Genomic DNA, 14,896 nt, shown 5'->3' on the forward strand with positions numbered 1-14,896 from the left:
CGCTGACAGGAGAGGCAAAGGGACAGAGGGTTACTGTGCATCCAATTATACAATGGAAATATTATTTTTTCACTCAAACTTTGCTGTAAATACTGTTTAAAGTGACGTTAGCCCGCAGTTAGCTTTGCCCGTTAGCCTGTTAGCTTCTTCTTCGTGATTTCATTTGTGTGTATTGGTGGCTCCGGACCGGTGGCAGTCAAGTTGCAAACATGGTTTTCTGGTCAGAGACACCAGGGGGGGATGAAAGACCCTCCAATCATCCCATAAACACTTGTATTACCCCCACAGGGACTACGAAACGGATTTATTAAGGTGAACACGTTATTTAGAACTGCTTTAAATATGATTATAATGAATATTATAAATGCAAAGTCGACCAAAATAGTCTTAAATTTAGTCGACTAAATTGACAAGCAATTTTCGTCGACTAAAACTAGACTAAAATTAAATTAGATTTTGGTCAAAAGACTAAGACTAAAACTAAAGAAAATATGTTGTCAAAATGAACACTGCTTAGAAATGACCAATAACATGACCTTGTTTGGGGCTGGTTGTAACGTCCTTAGGGTTGGGTTTAAAGCTGCACTATGCAACTTTTTATCTAAAAACAAAAAGTTGATTTCAATACATATTTGACCTTTCAGTGACCCGGCGGATGCTTGGATGGTTAGCATAGTGCTTTTACTTTCCTGTAGGACGCTCCAGGATCAATAGTTTTTTCAAGTTTCCACTGCTGACTGAACCGTATCCATGGCTACCAACACACTCCATTCTGAAAACCAACCAGAAACTCGGAAAAACCTGAAATTAAATTGATTCTGAAGTAAAGGCGTTGGCCAAGCTAACCACCCATACAGCCACTGGGTCACTGAAAGGTCAAAAGTTGCACGGTGCACCTTTAAACGGAGCTACAGAAACTCATGTGCCTTGTGGAAAACAGAGATTGCAAAAGTCCACCCAGCACAAAAACCTGACCTGAGACAAACAAAAATGATTCAGATTCTGCATTGCAAAAAATGTTCCAAGTCAGTTAAAACCCTTTAGACACCTCACAAAAAGCTCTAGGCCTACACTGACTTTTTTCTGTTTGTAGCTTTGTAGGATAACAGTCTTTTTGCCCCATAAAAGTATGTTAGTAAGTATTTAAAAGCAGTTAGTAAGTAAAAGCAAAAGTAGTCATTTGGGGAAAAAATAAGCCTGATTCATGAATAGTGAATATGCAACAAAAAAGGCCTTTATCTGACAAAAGGATGTAAAAAATTGAGGTTTAGCGCCTAAGCTAAGTAGCCTTTCCCCTTAGCCATCCTCCTAACACAGCTTTAGGATAAATATATTGAATTATTTTAACTAAGTCACAATAATCAGAGGTCTACATTTACATTCATTACGGATCGAAGGTCCAAATCACTAAATGCAGCTTTAAACCTGGGAATGTTGCTGCGTTTCTAAAGGGATTCTAATTTGCTGTGCCACTGTGGTCCGGAACAAGGACAGAAGCGGGCGAACCACTCCACCACCACCACCAGCAGCAGCACACGGCCCCAGACCACACCTGCCCCGCACTGTTTGGGGATAAACACGAAAGCGCTCCACGTCAGCTCGCGCCGCCTCATTTGGCCCGACGTTCACAGGAAAAGTCACCTGCGCAACAGTTTTGGCAATAACGAGTCAGCGACAACAGTGTGAACCCCCCCAACCGTCCAGCTGTAGGACGACTGCTCCAGCCACAGAACCGCTGACCAAGCACGGCGGAAAATGCGTTTGTGGAGGGGAAAAAGTGGTAGCGAATCACCTTCAAGTCACCTTTGATGAAGGATTTACATCGTACACAGAGTTTCCCCGCGTTTCAAGTGACACTGGTTTACAACAGATGTGGCGTCTAAGTTTTGTGAGCGGATTTACTGCCGTTTTGATTTGCTGAATCCAAAAATCGCATGGGTTTTGCTCAATCAGGTCTTTTTTTTTAGCCCTCAGCCAAAAGGGTATTGTCTTTATAATGTCTTTTCCTGCTAATATCTGTGACAATTTATGAAAGCTAAATACAGGCACTTTGATTGAAGAAATCTGACAGAAAACTGTGGTGTAAAATAGCCCCTTGGCTGGGGTTGGTTTTAACAGAACGACATTAAGTCAAACTCATGAGCCTCATGGAAAACAGAGATGGGACAATCCACAATAACCTGAGACAGAACAATAAGTATTAATATCAACTAATAATAATTAAAGTTAAGTTTAAATCATGTAGAAAGTCGAAACCCTGGGCCTCATAGAATACAGAGATTGGAATGCATATCAGTGACCTACTTTGGTCCAATACAAAATGTATTTGTATGTTAAAGGTGCAATATCGAACTTTTTATCCCAAAATATAGCTGGATATTTGTTTGATTGATCTTTCAGTGACCCCGCCGCTGTATGGGTGGTTAGCATGGCGCCTTTACTTTCCATCACAAACAAAAATTAACTTTCTCCCATCAAATGCAGAATTATGATTATATTTTTCTACTAAACAAAGAGACAGAGACATGGAGAGGAGTAAAGTGGTTCAACAGCCCATAAATACTTTAAAAAAAAACGTCAAAAACAGACAATGCTAACCAGGAAGCAAGCGAAGCTAGCATTAGCTTCATGCTATATTAGCTAACGAGTACCGTTTTTCGCCTCCACTGAACAATTTGCTGTGAAAAAACATCCAAATGGACCTGATATTGGCTCGATTTTATCGGTGTGTGATAAATATTGTTAGCCACATAGCATAACTGCCTAAGTCATTTTGTATTGTTAAAATGGCAATAAATTATGGTTTGATTTTATTGATGAATGAGTTGCCAAGATTTTTTCAGAGGGGATTTTGGATTTCTTGTTTAGTTTTAAAATAAGCTGTTTTTTAGTGTAAAAAATTGTAAAAATGTAATTTTCGCCTTATTTTTTGACATTCAAAACTCAATAAATGGGGCTTAGGGATTAAACAATAAAAAATCCTTCTGAATTTTTTTTCCAAATATTGTTCAGTCCAAGGCTGGAAAATTTGAAGTCTTTAGGTCCGACTGACGTGGACATAGTGTCGCTACAATGACAGAAAAATGTGTTTTGAGAAAAAGGCCCTTGAAATTGTGTTCTCCCATACAAGTCTATGGGGGAAATTTGAATCAGCACAATATTTAAGCATGTTATTGTGAAGATTAGGCATATTTTCTGTTTCCGGGTGAAAGCTTATGTTGTTCAGAGACCAATTTGGCCCAAAACCTGAAAACTGAAAAAATTGAGTTTTGCCTGTAGTGTCTCCCCTTAAGGCGAAGAGCTGCCGGTGAAAAGGGGAAAAAAAGAATTATTTAGAAATATTAATTTGAAACTTGTTAAAATGGCAATAAGAGAAAAACAATGTGTTTCCTATAAACGTCTTTTTACATGTTTTCCAAATCAAAACAAAAATGAGTTAGGCAATTATGCTATGTGGCTAACGTTATGTTTATAGTCCGCTAGAAAACTGCTATAAACTGAAGATTTGTGACCCCCTCGGCTAGGTCACGCCCCCTATCTGTATCCATCAGAAACTCTCAAAACAATTGATGCCTGGAGCTTCAGAGAGGCTGCCGTGATCTAAAGCAAAGGCGCCAAGCTAACCATCCATACAGCCACAGGGTCACTCAACGGTCAAACACACGCTGTAATAAAACAATCCCCATAAAAATGTCATTTTCAGATTCTGCCTTGCAAAAATGTTCTAAATCAGTGAGGAAATAAAATGTCATTTCTTTGTAACCCAGTGTCATCATTATCTGCGTGTTTTCCTCCACACACTGTTTAAATATACATGTAGAGCATCGATGCTGAATTGTTAACAATGGATCCCGGTAAAGGTAAAGCAGAAGCGCAGATCACTCTCCCCGTGTCCAACAGTGCAGGTGCAGGCAGGTCTAAGGAACGCTCTATAGCCAATGAAATGGGAATGTTTGTGTTGCTATGGCGATGGCAGTCTTAAAAACGCATCAGCTGCAAAAGCCTTCCTAAAAACGAAAAAAATATATAAAAAAATCCAATCAAGAAACAGTTGAGTTGTACCAAAAGCAAAAAAATCCCGATGTCTTTCCTGTTTGCAATAAGGTGCTTTTCCACTACAGGCTGAATGGGCCGCCCTCGCGTGACGTCAGGACTGTCCCAAAAAAGACCCAAAAGCGGAGGGTCAGGAACAGACGCAGATGTCCTGACCTGGTTTGAGATGATGGAGCTGTGTAATTGGATAGAAAAGTAATACTGTGCGAGGACTGCGGACTTTCTGTTTGGACATTTCATTTGAGAAAAAAAAAAAAATAGTGCCAGAGATTTCACCGTCATCTACTGTGAATTGTAGACATTTAAAGGTGACATATCATGCAAATGTGACCTGTTTTTTGGGGGGGGGGTTTTGCCTTTATGTTGCAAATGCGGCCCCACTGATGGGAAATCACTCCCACCGCCGTCCACCTTCCCACTCTGTGCTTTGAAATAACCACCGCGCTGAACTCACTCATTTACATCTGAAAGTGAAGCTTTTGTTTAGTCTAGGTTTTCATTCATGTGTTTAGTCTTCGGCGAGACACTGCAGGTGAATAGGGAAAAAATGTATATTTACAGATATCAATTTGAAACTGTTGCTGTCGATCACTGGCATAAATGTGAGGAAAAAATACATGGCAAGTTTTCTGTCATTTTATCTTTTCATATAAGAAGGTGTTTTATGCCTAAAAATGCCCCAAATTTCCCGTCTTTTCGGTGACGAAATCTGAATAATGGATAGAGCTGCATTCAAATTTATGGTTTCATTTTATTGATGAATGAGTTGCCAAGACTTTTTCAGAGGGGATTCTGGATATCTTGTTTAGTTTTAAAATAAGCTGTTTTTTAGTGTAAAAATTTGTAAAAATGTAATTTTCGCCTTATTTTTTGACATTCAAAACTCAATAAATGGGGCTTAGGGATTAAACAATAAAAAATCCTTCTGAAAAAATCTTCCAAATATTGTTCAGTCCAAGGCTGGAAAATTTGAAGTCTTTAGGTCCGACTGACGCGGACATAGTGTCGCCACAATGACAGAAAAATGTGTTTGGAGAAAAAGGCCCTTGAAATTGCATTCTCCCATATAAGTCTATGGGGGAACATTGAATCAGCGCAATATTTAAACATGTTATTGTGAAGATTAGTCATATTTTCTGCTTCCGGGTGAAAGCTTATATGTTCAGAGACCAATTTGGCCCAAAACCTGAAAACTGAAAAAATTTTGTTTTGCCTGCAGTGTCTCCCCTTAAGGCGAAGAGCTGCCGGTGAAAAGGGAAAAAAAATATTATTTAGAAATATTAATTTGAAACTTTGGCTGTAGATTACTGACATAAATATGAGGGGAATATGTATTGCAAGTTTTCAATATGATCAGCGTCAAAATCTAAACAAGCCAGATTTAAATTTACGGTTTTATTCTGTTGATATATTAGTTACAACATGGATTTTGATTTTGAATCTCGTTAATCTGTAAAAAATACAATTTGGCCTTTAGTTTTTGGGGGTTCAACACTCACTACATCAAGGCAGGAGTGAGATCTAAAAAAAAAATGCAGATGTGGAATGAAAACCTAATTTGGAAAAACGGCCCTAAAGTTCAGTCCCTGTGTCTGCACATGCACCCTGTGTATTTTTCTCCCATCTTTAGCCGATGCCGTCTCCCACAAAGGAAATGACCATATTTGGATAACAGCGCCATCTCGGTCACAGCCTTTCGTGCTACACGTGGATACCAAACCCGTCAGTAACAACAACAAACATGTTGTAGTTACTTCCTGGATATCCCCTGCTCGACGCGACAAAATCTCATAAAATAAGCATTGTAAAAGAGAAAGTTTGGTCTTTTTAACACTAAAACTGTACTCCGTGAAAAATCAATGTTTTGACCTGCAGCGTCTCGTCTTAAAGTGATAGTCTGTAAGATTGCAAAGTTAGGAGAGAGTAAGAGGGAAGTTTGACAGGAAACAATCACGTCCCGCCCCTCCGCCCCTCTTCTCCTCGCCTGATTGGACCTGACGGGCCGGTGCACAGGAAAGCTCGTCTCATTGGTCAAAGTACTAGCCCATGGGATTCTGAGGGATGGACTTTAGAAATACTATAACCAGTGTTAATTAACACATATTTTATTTTAGTTTTAGTCTTTTGACTAAAATGTAGTTTAATTTTAGTCGAGATTTAGTGAAAAAAAAACTTTTCATTTTTAGACTAAAATTGCATGTGAATTTAGTCGACTAAATTTAAGACTAATTTAGTCGACTTTGCATTGATAATATTCATTATAATCATATTTAATCAAGGTCCTCGACTTCATGGAGCTGCTTCACATGAACAAAGCTCAGAGCTGATCCTTTGGCAGAGAATTTAAATGATCTGAGGCTCTTTCAGACGCTCAATAGACATTTGGATGATTTTAGTCTCTCCTTTTCATTTTCATTTTTATTTAATCTTATTTTAGTCGACTAAAATATCTGGACATTTTAGTCATAGTTTTAGTCTCATGAGAAACTTTTAACTTAGTTTTAGTCCAATTTTAGTCATCAAAAATATCACTTTGACTAAATTTAAGACTAAATATTTTAGTCGACGAAATTAACACTGACTATAACTACATATTACTTACAAAACATCAAATTTCAGATGCAAGCGATCATTTACACTCAGTCTATTGCATTTGTCAAAGATTTAAACTTGCAGACCATCACTTTAAGGGCTGTGGTTTAGGTTATAGAGTTTTTGTGCAACTTTTTTCTTGGTAGAGATTTTTTGATGTTACACTGTTTCTGCTAATGCTCCATCGTCAAAAAGCAGATGAATCCCGTTCACTTCCTTTCTCTCACTGCTCACCAACACAGCCCTTCCCACACTGACGCTAATTCAAGTCCAAAATGTCAGACGCCAACGCCGAAAAGCGGGTTCATGAGCCACGATTATGCATGATATGTCCTTGGCGTGTCTTGAAATCAAATTTGCATATGATACGACTCTGTATATACACATTTAAAGGTTTGAAAGTAGAAACTGCACTAGACTGGCCATTAGCTTTGATACTAATGCACTCGCTAAAGTCTTGGCGAACGGTAATCATTTATTCTATAGAACAGTCAAGGCCATGTACCAACGGAGAATGATCTGCAACAAGTTGGTGAAAACACTCTTGAAATACATTATGCACAAACTAGTGATCTGATTATGGAACTCTACTTTGTCCAGTGAGATTGGGAAGTATCCATACCACTCTATTCATAAAGTCCAAAACTCTTTTATTATTGTTATCAAAAAAACATTGACACAGGTTTATATATGTAGCCTATATTTCTGCATCATGGCCAATGGGAATAACTCGCCGCATGAAAGTACAAAAAACATCGGAATGATTTCAGTCTGAGAAACTTCATCATGGAGATTCTTGGAGGTATGAATACTTCCTGAACCCACGGTCTTTTTTCCAATATGGCATCTTACTCCATTATCCAACCCACAATGTGTTACAAAAAACGATCGACGTTTCAAATACTAACCTTTGAAAAACCTTTTAGGGCCCTAACCACTGTGACACAAAGTTCAGGAACAAGTAGCTTTTTTTTTTTCTTTTTCTTTTTTTTTTTTGGAGCCGTGAGAGTAGCTCCAGGACCCGTGAGGCCTGTCACGGAACTCACGCATCACACGTAACCAGGAGGAGGAGGAGGAGGAGGAGCACACGTGAGTCGGACTTTACTGTAACCAAAGAGAATCTCACGGCGACAGCGTCAATGTCACGTGTGGCTGGTGCCGGCTCCGGCTCCCGGGTTTTTTCCCCGACTAGACGGCGCTGCAAAAAGGGGAAACGACGAGATCTAACGTATTTGGACGAGTACTAGCTTGGACAAGTACAAATGTATTGCCTTATCGAATCTAGATTATCACCAGGGTTTGTTTGATGCTCTTTAATGCCCATATGCTAGATTTTTAATGCCATAGATGCAAAAAGTCTGTGTTTTTTAAGATGGAATGTGGTGAAATCTCTCGGAATCTCTTGGAATTCAATGTAATGCTTTTAGAGTGGCCTTAATTTTGGCACAATTAGTGTAATGACTTTTAATGCCTCTTGGAAACCCTGGTTTATGTTTCAAGACAATTCCATATGATTTTTCTTTTGGTTTTAGCCACAGCCTGGCAACAGAGAAATGTTTGAATGACTTTTACAGATTTTCTAAGGATAGGACTTGGAATTAGAAAGAAATAGGAACTTCTTCCTGCTAACATGAATCGTTTTGAGGAATCTACAATCCAAAACGCACAAAAACTGCACATTGTAAAGCCCGTATTCCCCTTGTTGCAGTGCGATCAGACGCCCGGTCCTCAGATGGAGCAGGAATTGGCCCGTCGCCTCGGTTTGGGCTCCCCGAAGTCCCTGTCGTCCGCCGCGCAGTGACTGAAGGAGCACATGGTCTGCGAGAGCCTGCGCATGCCCAGTCGGAACACGCTGTTGGACAGGCTGTAGATGACGCAGTTGCAAAAGCTGTTGCTGATCGCCAGCCAAGTCGTTATGAAGGAGAGCGCGGGGCTGTCCAGGACGTGCGAGCTCTCCAGCAGGAAGTAAATGATGTAGGGCAGCCACAGCATGTAGAAAACGCTGGTGATCCGAAACAGCACCATGGCGTAGCGTCTGTCCGGCCCGTGCCCTCCTCCTCCTCCTCCTCCGCCGCCGCCGGCCCCTCCGTGGTGCCCGTTCCCGCCGCCGCCGCCCCCTTCCGTCTCCATCTCCTGGCTGGGGAAGCGCGCCCGCCTCTCGCTGATCTCCCGGTTGTGCTGCTGGCAGATGCGGAAGATGTGGTAGTAGGTGAAGCAGACGACCAGCGCGGCGGGCGCGTACAGCAGGCACACCACGAACCCGGTGAAGAGCGCCGACGTGGGCCAGGAGTGGGCGCACCACTCGAAAATATCCCCGTGGTAGCCCGGCTTGCCCCACCCGAAGAACGACGGCAGGAACACCAGGCTGGAGTACACCCAGATCAGCGTGATGCACCCGCGCAGCCGGCACGGCGTCACCAGCTGGTTGTACGACAGCGGCTTGGTGATGGCCAGGTAGCGGTCCACGCTGATGCAGGCCAGGCACGCCATGGAGACGCTCTTGAGGACCGAGATGACGTAGCTGAAGACCTGACACATGATGGGCTCCTGGACGCTGGCCGGGTAGTGGAGCAGGGACAGCGTGGGCACCAGGCAGCTCAGCCCCACCAGCAGGTCGGCGTAGGCCATGGTCTGGATGAAGTAGCTGGTGGTGTAGTGGTGCAGCAGCGGCGCGCAGTGGAACACGAAGATCACCGTCAGGTTCCCGGCGATGATGAGCACCGTCAGCAGCACGATCACCGCCGTCTCCAGGATGCACGCCTCCAAGCCCTCGTTCAGCCCCCAGCCTAAGGGGCAGGAGTGGTTGGCGCTGGAGCGTCCCGAAAGCAGATCTCCCTGGCTGGAGGAGGAGGAGGAGTTGGCGCTGGGCCCTGGGCTCACTAACGCAGCAGACTGGTTCATTGTTACGGGTGCTATATCCAGGCGGGCTGTCAGAGTGCCACCCATAAGCCAGCCGGTGTGAAATTGGATAACAGTCTGCCGCCACGAACCTCTTTATTTATTTTTTTTCTCACTTCTCTGTTTCACAAACGCACTCTTTAGACCTTTCACATAGCTACGTCTAAATCAAACAGGCTAGCGGGAGAATCGATACAGCCTCTGGGAGGGCAGGACGGCCCGCTTGCCTCGCCAATCACTCATGGTTAGTGCGAGTGGAGGGTTTGGAACAGAGAAAAGAAAGGGGGGGAACAAGCTCCTTCAGCAACTGTAAAGCAGAGAGGGAGCAGGAACGCTAGGCACAGTTTAACCCAGAGGCCGGTATCTCTCGCTGTTTCGCCTCCGAGCGTCTGCCACATCCCTACCAGCCTAATGAGGGCGGCCGGAAGCAGGCTGGGGGCATTCAGTGTCCTTTACAAGACTGCTCAAACTTGGACCGGCTTTCCTTATGGCGTATGGGTCCTATTTCAAGACATTGGAATAGGCATCGCATTATATCCACTGGCTGCAATGTTAGCTTTTGAATTGGAAAGGGTTGAGTCACGGGTGAAACGTTAGACGCTGAAAATACCTCGGTCTCAACATTTCATCATTGTCTGAGAGCCTCACACATAGTAAGTCGTCGGGCTGCACAAAAGGTTCAACAGCTATTCACGCATCAGCGTTTAAAGGCAAAGTCAGGCCGAACCCGGTGAAATCCACATGGTCGAGCCCAGGAAACGGTCCACGCTAAAAGAGTACAGTTACAGACCGGGGCCTGCGGAGGGCTCGCCTGATTTTGTGTGGCCCGCTCAAGCTGCTCAAATGTCCGGAGCCCGTGTTATGCCACGCTATTGTCGAAATCCAAACACAGACGCGGGACTACGACAACACGGGGGGAGATAGTGTGGCGAGCCCGCTCCGCACGCACGGGCCTGTTTACGCCGCATACCTCCGACGTTACGGAAGCGTTATCGATGCAAATCCGCAAAAAAGAAAGGCTAAAAAGTGGATCCCACGGTTGGACGCCGGAGATGGGGTCGCGGGGGGGGCAAAGGCGGGTGGAAAGGATTCTCCGGGAGTGACGAGAGGGCCTACTGAAAAAACTCCAGCGCTCCGCTCACTTAGAACTCCTCGGCAATCCTGTGAAGCACACGCAAAAATAAAGGCACACGGACTCACTCGTCCCCTCCAACTTTCGCCGGGCTGCTCACGTCTTTTCTTTTCCGAAACTTCCCCTCTTCGTTCAGATCTTTTCGCCAGTCACTTGAGAGCTAGGACCCCGCACACACCGGCACAAAAAAAAACAAAATCAAGTCCCGGTTTCGAGCAACATCCTCGCATTCCATGAAAAAAAAAAGTATTGGAGTGATAGTGATGTAATCCGCGGCTCCGGGCGTACAGTTGCGAGGAGGAGTGAGAGTGGGTTGTAAAAATCGGTATGTGGAGACGGGTGGGGGGGGGGGGTGAAAGCGAAGAGAAACTGCAGAAGGAGGGGGGAAAGAAAGAAAGAAGGGAATGCTGATGGGGATGGAGCTGCAGCAGAGGGGTTTGAGCGGGTCCCTCAGCCTGGTGCAGTGAAGGCAGAGATGCTGCTGCTGCTGCCTCCCCTCGCTCTCTCTCTCTCTCTCTCTCTCACACTGTAAGCCCGCCCCGCCGTGGCTCGGAGGCACGCCCCCCCCCCCAGCCTCGTTCTCTCCCTCTCTCTCTCTCCTTTCTCGTTCTCTCCTATTCTATCAGCCTCTCCATCTCCCACACGATGCCTCCCTCTCTCTCTCGCTCTCCCTCTCTCTCGTTTCTCATTCGCTTGCTCTTCTTCCTTTGCTCTGTCCCACACCCTCGCGCTCCCTCTCCCTCGCTCTCTCTGTCAAATTGCAGGAGGGAGAAAAAAAAAGGCACCAGGGCAATGAAAGCACATGTGCGTCCACCTGAACCCGCGCCCTGAGGGGAGCAGGGAGTTTAGTGTGAGTGGTCCGGGTGCCTTTTCTCTGGACTCCGGAGTCGTAGAGAGCGGGGCAGGCCTAAAATGTATATCAAAGGTATTAAAAAAATGTATAAAAGCGAGGTCTCACTGTGGCAGAGACGAGCCGTGCACCTCCCCCGCCTCACCCCCCTCACCTGCCCCCGCACCGTGTCAACACAAACACGTGCAGGGATCGTTTGAAGCAGCAGTCGGAGTTTAGCATCGTGACAGAAGTTTACAGAAGAAACATCCGAGCGGCCTGCTCCGATGCAGCCGAAATCCTCGTGAAATGTCCGTTTGTCAAATAATCCAAAATCTCTTCATCCTCCTTATGGTTACCGAGCACCGGGGAGGCTGTGAGGCGTTCAAGGGTTGCGGGAAATAAAACCTCTGCATTGTAAACTTGGTTGTAAATGAAAGTATTATCTTCTAAGTGCCAAAAAAACACAGACTTACTGGAAATTGCAGTTTAGCAAATAAATATAGTATGTCTCTGCTACATACAGTATCTATGTCTTATTCTACTGATAAGATTTCTGTATCTCATTGAATCCGTCATCAGGTCACTATTGACAATCAAAAACCAAAAAGACCAACAGAGGGCAGCTTCAAAGCTATTTTATTCTTTTTAAAATGCAGGGTTTAAACAGGCAGAAAAGTCAAATTTTATGATTTTTTTTTTTTTTTCATTTCCAAAGCATCCTCCTATATCTCTCCCCCTAAATGTCGCCGCCACGGCAACCACAAGCACACAGGTACGCACACTCGCAGAGAGAGAGAGAGACACATGAACTACTCTGAGACTTACTTAAAGGAACAGGCCAGCGTTTTTACATACTGAGATATGTTCTTACCTGAGCTTTGACGAGTTCTTTAGGACCTGTCTGATCTTCCCCCGTGCCTTCAGTCACGTAAACACAGCGCAGACGGCGTTAGCATTTAGCCTCTCCCCCTCTCCACTATAGCTCCAAAACAAAATTAAACAATGAAGCCGATAAAAGGGGGGACTATATTGTAGGCGTAATAATACCAGGAGTAATTTGGCATCTGCACAGTAAAGTGAAGATTACTGCGCAGTAAAGTGAAGATTACGGCGCGGATTTCGAACTACTCCTGCTATTATTACGCCTTACAATATAGTTCCCCCTTTTATCCGCTTAGAAAATCCACATTGTTTAATTTTGTGTAATTATACTTTGTAGTGGAACACTTCACGTAACCATATTTAAATAGGGAAAACGTGGAAGAGCTTGGTAGCTTCTATCTTGACCTGTTTTGGAGCTATAGAGGAGAGGGGGAGAGGCTAAATGCTAACACCGTCTGCGCTGTGTTTACGTGACTGAAGGCACGGGTGAAGATCAGACAGGTCCTAAAGAACTCGTCAAAGCTAAGGCAAGAACATATCTCAGTATGTAAAAACCGTGGCCTATTCCTTTAAGTGAGGTGAGCTTTAAAACATGTGTGCGCATATGGAGCTTTCCTTTGCCATGTTGTTGTTAGCGCCATGCTAAGAAACGCTATCATCAATCAGAGTTCATCAAAGACGCAAAGTCCGAGCCTTTCCTTGCAAAGATGATCTACTCAACATTTTCATGTTTTAAAGTCTCCACATGTCACTGTGGCTGTAGCATTAGCAGAGCATTAGCGATCTCCGTCCTGCCTGCGGTCAAAATCAGCCGTAGCGGCATGCTAATTATATCGCGTCTGCAGCGGCGTCACCATTCACACCGGTCTCTCTCCTCTCTCATTCCTTCTGTCTCTCCTTCCTATCCCGTCTCCACCTCTCTTTCCCTTCCTCCCTCCCTCTCCCTCCCTCTCCCGGGCTCTCCTGACACATTAGTCAAACTGGCTTGCACCCAGAGGTCAATTTGGATACATTTCCTCCTCGCATATTACTTATCCGCCTCACAGGCTGCGCGCCGGTTTCCAAGACGCTGGTGTGTTCGACGTGGGCAAACTAAATGACTAAATAGTGTTATAAAAAACATGAAAAATAAAAGTTTCAAAAAAGTTCCAACCAGCACTTTATCCCTTCCATCTTTACACCCATGTGTTTTCTTCTCATAGCTTTTGTACAGTCAGCCGCAGATCCGCTTTCATTACATAAGGAAACAAAGTGTAAAGCCTCCAGCCTTCAAAAATACAGTACAAGGTCGCTGTCCCGGTGAAAAAAACACTTATCTGGATTATAAAGCCACTGAAACGCTCATCTGTACTTCCACTGGTGATATTGCATCAGTGATTAAATGTGATGTAAATGAAAAGAGCAGAGAGGTGACAGTATGGTTTGGAATGATCCAGTATTTAAAGACTTGAAAAGAAAATGTGAGCGTGCAGACATATAGGTCATCAAGATCCACTCATTAGCGACTTGTTTGAGGAAAACTTTAACCCTTTGCAGAGCCGCTCTAGCACATTTCAGGCCATGGTAGAGCTTAAGATTGATCGTTATTAATCTCTTTTTTTTGCTAATAAATTAAAGAAACGCCTCCATTTATTGCCCAGCCTTCCACAAAAAGCAATGTGACCACTGCATGACACAGCAATATTTTTATTTAACCAGGACAGACCCACTGAGAGTCTGAATCTCTTTTTCAGTAGAGCCCTGGGGGGGCGGATCAGAGACATACACAGCTAGAGGCCAGGTGCTGCTCCTTTTGCCTTATAAGTATTATTTATTTGATTTTCCTTAAATATTTGCCCTACTAAGCCTATATGTGCTGAAAATACACTGTCCTTCCTCTTCTACCTCGCGCCCTGATGTCCGGCCTGATCTAAGAAGGATCTAATGGCTGATCATCTGAATTTGGAGCAGCATAACCACCTCTACCACATCATGAAGACACAAGTAAAATGGAAACAGCGGCTGAAAAGAGGACAATCTACATGACAAGCAGCAGCTGTGGTTTGACATACCTTTCCTGAGCCGGGGCATTCAAATCAGAGGAATTACGCTTCAATAAACTTATGAAAACACGGACACGGACGCAGTAAAGAACACACTGGATTTTGGACATGTTTTTAAGGGGATTTTATCATGACATGAGGCTGGACAGACAGGTACTTGCAGATAAAGGCACAAAATGGACGGTTTCTGCCAGACAAATACATTAGATTAAGAGAACAGCTGCTACAAAACAGCTATTTGATGCTACTGGGGCATCTGGAGTCTCCCGAACATCAAACTCCACATATTTTTTTCCAAGGTCATTTTCACACCTTCAGGGAGCCTAAAGGGGCCGACCAGCTCTCTCCCCGTGATTCTGGCCCAAAACATGACTCCGCCCCCTCCTTATTGACGTCACAGCCTTGTTGGGACATGGTGGCCATTCACCAACCATCCACTGCTCCATCCATCTGACCATCCAGGGT

The 14,896-nt window shown here is 44.2% G+C and overlaps 2 protein-coding genes across 3 annotated transcripts in view; both read right to left on the reverse strand.

The window, feature by feature from the left end:
* rabgap1l (RAB GTPase activating protein 1-like) overlaps window positions 1-14,896 on the reverse strand; it is a 214,102-nt gene that overhangs the window by 117,923 nt on the left and 81,283 nt on the right. The gene's annotated exons all lie outside the window — the stretch shown is intronic.
* gpr52 (G protein-coupled receptor 52) lies at window positions 8,320-10,717 on the reverse strand. The gene has a single exon (XM_079581316.1). The coding sequence runs from the start codon at window positions 9,589-9,591 to the stop codon at window positions 8,374-8,376; it is 1,218 nt and encodes a 405-aa protein (XP_079437442.1). The 5' UTR covers window positions 9,592-10,717; the 3' UTR covers window positions 8,320-8,373.

This window comes from Gobius niger, assembly GCF_951799975.1.
Source record: "Gobius niger genome assembly, chromosome: 22".
Classification (NCBI taxonomy): domain Eukaryota; kingdom Metazoa; phylum Chordata; class Actinopteri; order Gobiiformes; family Gobiidae; genus Gobius; species Gobius niger.

Excerpts from the sequence above, each read along its gene's own strand:
- gpr52 (XM_079581316.1), bottom strand. The coding sequence starts at position 9,591 with ATGGGTGGCACTCTGACAGCCCGCCTGGATATAGCACCCGTAACAATG.